This window comes from Thermobia domestica, chromosome 3, assembly GCF_964235325.1.
Source record: "Thermobia domestica chromosome 3, izTheDome1.hap1.1, whole genome shotgun sequence".
NCBI classification, from domain to species: domain Eukaryota; kingdom Metazoa; phylum Arthropoda; class Insecta; order Zygentoma; family Lepismatidae; genus Thermobia; species Thermobia domestica.
In genome coordinates this window covers 168,502,838-168,510,675 of record NC_137456.1, presented here as the reverse complement: position 1 = coordinate 168,510,675, position 7,838 = coordinate 168,502,838, and the positions used below count along the sequence as shown (strand labels likewise).

Genomic DNA, 7,838 nt, shown 5'->3' with positions numbered 1-7,838 from the left:
CGACTGATATTAGCATGCAATATATACAGGAGGTGAAAAATAAAATGTCAAAAATGACTGAGATTTGTATCCTATTCAAAGTTTTCGGAGTTGGTAAAAGGATTGACCCATTTGAAATTACTTTTGGAAGTGGTTAATACTCACTTCATGCTGAGTTTTTTAATAATATCAATTTGATTAAAATTGTATTCTAAGAGTAAATGTGTATTAAAAGTGTAGGAGTAGGTTGTTTCAATATTTATGCCAAATGTAGAGTATCTTTTGTATTTTTATCATTAAACTTTCATTGAAAGAAATATTTTAAGGGAAAAGGGAATTCAAATATTTCTCATAAGCCTATTATCCCTGTACAAAGAACAGGCATATCGGTATGTATGTATATACGTATATTTGTATGATCCAGTATAACTCAAAAACGTCTGTAGCAATTTCAATCAAACTTGGTACACATATTACCTACAATTTGTAAAAGATAAGTTTGAGAGTAAGATCACCTAGCACAACTAAGAGGAAGTAGGAGGGATGATAGATAAAAATGATCAATAGTGGTCATTATTAGTGTAGAATAATTGAAAACGGCTGATATTGCTGTCGATTACATAGTTTTTTAGGTTCCTAAGTTGAGTGCAGACAGTTCCGAATCTCTTTAAGTCTAAGTTAGGCCTCCAGTGCACGTAAGACCACCTAGCATACCTAGTGAGAAGTGGGTGACATATGAAATTATCAAAAAGACCGATATTAGTGCCATAGGGTCGCTGAGATGACTAGTTACACTTCCGGTGCCATTTAAGCCCTCCTAGCTCTCTCGTGTGTAAAAGTAGTAAAAAAGAACCAATATTACTGTCGAATTTATAGCTTTCGGGGTGTATAAGTTGATTGATTGGTAACAGTTCTGATGCCCTTTAGATCAAAGTTCAGGCTTCAGTGGGTTTAGGACGTAGAAAGTAGAGAACGTGTAAGAATAATAAATGGCACACATTAATAAGCAATCTATAGTTCTTGAGGTCTCTGAGATGAACAGTAGAATTCCCTATACGGTTTTAACCCACGTTCATCTCCCAATTAGCATCCCTGGAGTGGAAGAAAGGGAACTAACTAACTAACTAACTCTATGGCCTATGGAACCCGGAGGTTCAATGCCGCGTTCACAAAAGCTCTCCACTGACTTCTATCCTTAGCTAACTGCATCCAGTTTCTACTTTGTATTCCAATCTCTGCGAGATCCATCTTAATATTGTCCTCTCATCTTCGCCTAGGTCTTCCTAATGGTCGTTTTCCGATGGGTCTTCCAGTCAAGACTTTGAAAGCGTTTCTACTTTCTTCCATTCTAGCTACATGACCCGCCCACCTAAGCCTCCTAGACTTGACGACCCTAACAATGTTGGGTAAACCGTATAAATTATGTAGTTCCTCATTATGAAGTTTCCGCCATTCCCCATTCCCGTTCCTCTTGGGTCCGAATATTCGTCTCAGGATCTTGTTCTCAAATACTTTCAGTCTATGTTCTTCCCTCAGAGTAAGTGACCATGTTTCGCAGCCATACCAAACAACATGCATGATTATCGTTTTATATATTTTAAGCTTCAAATTCTTCGACAGAATTCGCGACAAGAGATTTTGAACCGAATAGTAACACGAATTCCCTGCTTTTAGTCGACATTTAATTTCTTCGTGCATATGATTTTCCTTTGTTAATATTGATCCTAGATATTTGAAACTATCCACTTTATCAAAAGTATTATTTAATATTTTAGCGCATCTATAATTTGATGTATTACGGTCCCGACGCACCTCCATGTATTTAGTTTTCTCTACATTTACTTCTAAACCCATGTCCCTGCAAGCCTTTAATAAGATTTCTGCATTTCTTTCTATTGTTCTCCTATCATCCTGTCATCAGCATATGCTATAACCTGGTGCATACCGTTCAACTCTAGGCCCTGGTTGCTACGAGGGGGGACCCAAAAAAACGGGAAATTCGTCGTAACTTCTTTTTTTCTCAATATTTTTACACCAAATTTTCATCACCTTCAAAGTATTGTCCATGGACCGCAACGCATATCTGCAAACGATCCTTCCATTGTTCCAAACAGTTTTGAAAATCATTTATCGGGATCTTCTTTATGACCTCCAGCGATTTTTGTTTTACCTCCTCCACTGGCTTGATTGCTGCTTTGATTCGGGGTCATAGCCATAGCACCACGATTCATCATCAGTAATCACCTTGGCAAAAAAGTCAGGGTCCTTTTTGAGCTGATTTTGAAGTTCAACACATGCCTCAAGTCGACGCTCCTTTTGCTCGTCTGTGAGAAGGCGAGGGACTAATTTGGCTGTAACCCCTCTCATGTGTAAATCTTCTGATACAATCCTCTGAATTGAACTCCACGATATTTCAGACATCTCACAGAGTTGATTAATGGTTCGGCGACGGTCTTCACGAACGAGGGCATTGATTTTTTCGACGTTTTCGTCAGTTCTTGCCGTTGAGGGGCGTTCTGAACGGAGTTGATCTTCAATTGACAGTTCTCCATTTTTAAAACGTGCAAACCACTCGTATACTCTGATTTTACTTAGAGCAGCATCCCCATAAGCAGTCTTCAGCATTACAGTAGTTTCCGCGGCCGATTTCCCCTACAGGAAACCAAATTTCACAGCCGCCCGTTGCTCTCGATAATCTGCCATCACGTTTTCGCCGAACTGGAAAAAGTTGGTTTACTAAACAAACTCTCAAGAGCGAACCGATGCACTCACAGCGAAACAAAGTTGCACACTGACGCAGGTGACGTGATGGTAACGGACAACTGGTACAACAATGGGTTCCCCCACTCTCCCTCCCCACTGCAGCACAATTCCCGTTTTTTTGGGTCCCCCCTCGTATCTTTGATTTTCCTTATAGCCTATTCCAGAACAAAGTTAAATAATAATGGCGATAACGCATCTCCTTGTTTCAGGCCATTTTCGACGTGAAAGCTCGTAGACAAAAATTTTCCTACCCCGATTTTACTTCGGGATTCATTTAAACATATTTTAATTAATCTAATTATCTTTCTCGGTGTTCCAAGTTCTGTAAGAACGTTGTATAATGTTTCTCTCCTAGCCGAGTCGTACGCCTTTCTAAAATCAATAAATAGTTGATGTACCGGGGTATTGTATTCCCACTTTATTCCGAGTATTTGTCGAATGGTAAATATTTGTTCGATAGTTGATCGATTTCGTCTAAATCCGCACTGATAATCTCCAATAATTTCATCTGCGTATGGGGTCAGTCTTGCTAATAGAAGATTTGAAAGGATTTTATAGGATGTTGACAGAAGAGAGATGTCTCGATAATTATTACAGTCAGTTTTGTCGCCTTTCTTGTGAATTGGAACAATGATTGATTCTTTCCACTCTTGTGGAAATTCTTCCTTGTTCCAGATAAGGAGAATGAGTTTGTGTATCTTGTTCCACAATGTTTTCGCCTCCAGCTAAAATTAACTCAGCCGGAATTTCATCTACACCCGGAGATTTGTGTTTCTTTAATTTCTTTATAGCGGTTTCTAATTCTATTCGGTTGGATTCTGCGGTGTGTATCTCCTTTCCTCCACGCACACTAGTTTTTGGTTGCGTGTTAAACAAATCGTCAAAGAAATCTTTCCTTCTATTTAAAATGCTATCCGTGTCAGTTAGAACTGTACCGTCAGATTTCTTTAATATATAAGCACGAGGTTGATATCCTTTCTTAAATTCATTGATTCCCTTATATATGTTCCGGACGTTTTTATGTTTACTATTATCTTCAAGTTCCTTAATTTTAGCTTTCAGAAAATCGCGTTTCTTTGTTCTAAAAGTTTTGGAAGTTTCCAGCCTGATATCTGCGAAATTTTGTGTAGTTATTTCATTCGGACTTTGTACCCAGCGTAATTTTGCCTGTTTTCTCTTTTCTGCTAGTTTATGCATTTCTGGTCGAACCATGGTTTGTTCCTACGTATTTCCACGTTTCCCAAATTTTCTTTTGCTCAAATTTTAATGCTATCTCTAATTTCAATCCAAGTATCCTCAACACTAGTGCACTACGAATCTCAAAAAGCCGAGAATCTATTCGAAACTTCAATCTGGTGTATCTCTCTTTCCTGGCTCTCTTCTAATTTCTTTAAATTGAATCTCTCCGTTTTCGGACAATGAATATTACCTTTATTCGACGATAACCTCTCTCCTATTATCGCTACTAGTACCGGGTAGTGGTCAGTGTCACAATCAGCCCCTCTAAACGACCGGACACCAATTATGCTAGATTGCCTTCTTCTATCTACTAAAACGTGATCAATTTGATTATGTGTTTTCCCGTCTGGTGATGTCCAAGTGTATTTATGAACGTCGTGATGCGGGATTTTTGTACTCTTCACGATTAGGTTTTTGGATGTTGCAAAGTTCACGAGTCTAACACCGTTGTCATTACTTTCTTTATGCACACTTTCGTTCCCTATAATCGATTTGAAAATATCCTCTCGTCCTACCTTCGCATTGAAATCCTCTAATAGAATTTTCATATGGTATCTCGGGAGTTGGTCAAATATCCGTTCCACTTCTTCGTAAAAACTGTCTTTTATATCGTCATCCTTATCTTCAGTTGGGGCATGTACATTTAAAACAATGATATCACAAAACCGTCCCTTAAGAGTATTAAAAGAAAGTCTGTCAGTAACAAATTCAACCCGTTTAATTGCTGGTAATATGCGTTTATGAACGAAAAACCCTGTTCTTAACTGGTGATTTTTATTTCCTTCCCCGTAAAAGAATGTAAAATTTCCGGAATTCACAGATCCATTTCCATCCCACCTAACTTCCTGAACTTCTACTACGTCCATCCTGTATTTCTCTAACTCACTCGTTACGGATTTTAACGCGCCTGTCCTATAAAGACTCCTAATATTCCATGTTCCAAATCTCATGTCCATTTTCTTTTGGTGAGGTCGTGCCAAGTTATCAGTCCTTGTCTGAGGCTTTTGTGAATATTTCTGAACAAGTGCTTTTTTTTTACAGGATGAGGTTGTTAGCCCTACCCAAACCCCCAAGGTGGAAGACCATTCCTAGTCGGCTGTCCGCGACTGCTTTTTCAGTATATTCGCAGCTAACCTCTATATCTAGAGGCCTTCTCCTCGATCCGCAACCTGAGGACGCGCCATGCCGTGGTGACAGAAGTAGAAAGGGAACATGTAAAAATAATCAAAAACGACTATGTTAGTGCCGAATCCATAGCTTTCGGTGTCGCTGAGGTTAATAGCCCAGTGACATTTAAGCCCAAATCTAGGTGAGACCGAGCAAGTCAGTTAAATTGGAAATGTATAAGGTGCATATATATTCAAAAATATATTAAAAAGTAAGGTAAATTTGCCTCTTAAGCTCAGAGTTTTTTGTGTAGCTAATTATTTGTGTGTGTGTGTGTTGCAAATACCAAGATGAGGGAAGTCTGATGTCAATTACATCCTTTTACATCAAATCGTCTGGTACCTACAGCAATATCGAGATGACTCGCCCAATTGAATATTATTCCGAGGAGAAGGTAACCTGTATTATTTCTTTCTTGTGGGACAAAAACCATCCGACATTCATCGGTAACTGATGGAGGTTTATGGAGAGAAAGTGTTGTATAGCAGAAACGAATGACTGTGCTATGCATCGCATTTCCAAGTGGTAGAAAAACTGTGACAGATGGTGATAGAAGGTCAAGTGGCAGGCCTGATTTCCATCACCCTTAGGAATGTGCGTGACGTCAATGTGATATTAGTGAAGACAGAAGAGTGAAGTTGCACGGCATTGCAGAGACATTGCAAATCTCATGGTTCCGTGGGAAGTATCGTCATTGACAAACTTGGCTTGTGGAATATGTGTGCGCTGCTTGCCAGAACATCTGAGTGAGGACCGAAAGCACCTTCAAATGGACATTTCCCTTACCTACCCCACACGGTATATCCTCAGAGGAAATTCATTTCTTCATCACATCATAACGGGCAGTACAACCTCAATACTCCTATGAACACCTGAATCAAAATGCGAGACCATGATATGGACACATCCGTCGTCATCGGCAGCCAAGAAATTCAAGAACACAACATCTGCAAAGAAAAAGAATTGGGTATGTGTTTTGGAACCGTCAGAGTGTTATTCGTGTCATTAAAGGGTACGATGAAAGCAGCCATGCGTCACAAACGAAAAGGGGCTCTACAAGAGAGGGCGTTGTTATTGCACAATAACGCACGACAACATGCAGCACAACAGTCCCGTTCATACATCACGAGTTTGAACCGGAAATATCTTGACCATCCTCCGAATGCTCTAAAGATAGTCCCTTCTGACTACAATTTGTTAAAAAGAAACACCTCTGTTGGCGGCGCGGCGCACAGTGGGGCCGAACACCCGTTTTGCGGACAAAATTCTCGATAATAGTGTAATATTGGTAGAAGAAACAGACGATGGTGTCCTCCCTTGTATGTTGTGGTGGTGCATCAAATGAAACCATTTCCGGAACGTTACGACTGACTGCACTCAAGATGTCGCGAGGTATCTTCTCAAGCAGAACATTAAATTGAGCTCTGTGAACTTCTGATGCATACAATGGATGATGCTAGTCAGAAATATCTATCTATCTATCTATCTATCTATCTATCTATCTATCTATCTATCTATATATATATATATATATATATATATATATATATATATATATATATATATATATATATATATATATATATAAGTACAATTTGAGGAAGTCATACTCTGCAAAATATTGTAGAATAAGTAAATCATAGAGAAATAACATATACAAAAAAGTGTGCTAAACATAATATTGTGTTATTTTATATCTTAATTATAATACAAAGAAACGGTATATTTATATGAGTGTTTTCATAAGTCCATGACTTGAAAATTACAAAACTTAAATTGCAGTCTTCAAAAACGATTTTTGTATATTTTAAAAGTGAAAAAACAACTTGCTTTATCCATGTCAGGAAAAGGCTGTTCATTCTATTAACAACGGTGTAAAAATATATATATTCTTCTTATATGTATAACACACTTTAGAAATAATTTACAGGAGGAACTGAAAACACAAGTGTTTTTCAAAGAAAATCTAAATAAATAATCCTGTAGCTTCAGTACTTAGAGGAAGATGTTTCTTCTTTAGTTCGGGCCTCAGGAAAGTTATGAATGGGTCTGACGACTCGAGGATTTTATGGAACGCATCTTTATTGGTGGCTGTACGGGAACATTTTCTTGTATGGTGAAGCCTGTAATCCTTATAATCTTTATGAAGAGTTTCTTGCGCTTCCTCTGAAAGTAACCCGATAGGCAGAGCTGCAGCTTGTATTATTTCGGCCCCATGTATCAATACTTTGTGCACTGTAGAAGGCATATAGTACCACGGGTATAACTGTATAGCTAATTTAGCCGTTTCTGCTGTGTACAATCTAAATTTATCTGAATCAATTGCAGAGTTGCTGTTAACTACCTCCAGTATTATACCAAGCCGCGAATCAAGTTTTCGTCTATGTGTGTAATCTCTGCTGTTAGAGAAAAATGTCGGAAGAATATCCTGGAGGTATTTCCCGTATTTGTCGAACCATAACCCTGTTTTACGACATCAACTTTAATCCCGAGCTCATTCATAAATCGTTGTTGGATGCGTCTCTTTGCAGCTTCTTTGATTGGGAGAGTATCTTTCGTAGTCCTCCGCGACTTGAATTGTTGATTGTAGCTTAGATGTAGTACATATTCCATGAACTTGATTCGAGCATGAAGAGGTGAAATCCCAAGCTGCAGTACTTTTTCATTAGATTGATTCAGTTCAAGTTTCG

General features: G+C 38.5%; 1 protein-coding gene across 1 annotated transcript; it reads right to left on the bottom strand.

Annotated features, from left to right (window-relative positions):
- Positions 1 to 2,145: 2,145 nt before the first annotated feature.
- Positions 2,146 to 2,604, bottom strand: LOC145682018 (protein GVQW3-like). The gene has a single exon (XM_081753622.1). The coding sequence runs from the start codon at positions 2,602 to 2,604 to the stop codon at positions 2,146 to 2,148; it is 459 nt and encodes a 152-aa protein (XP_081609748.1).
- Positions 2,605 to 7,838: the final 5,234 nt, after the last annotated feature.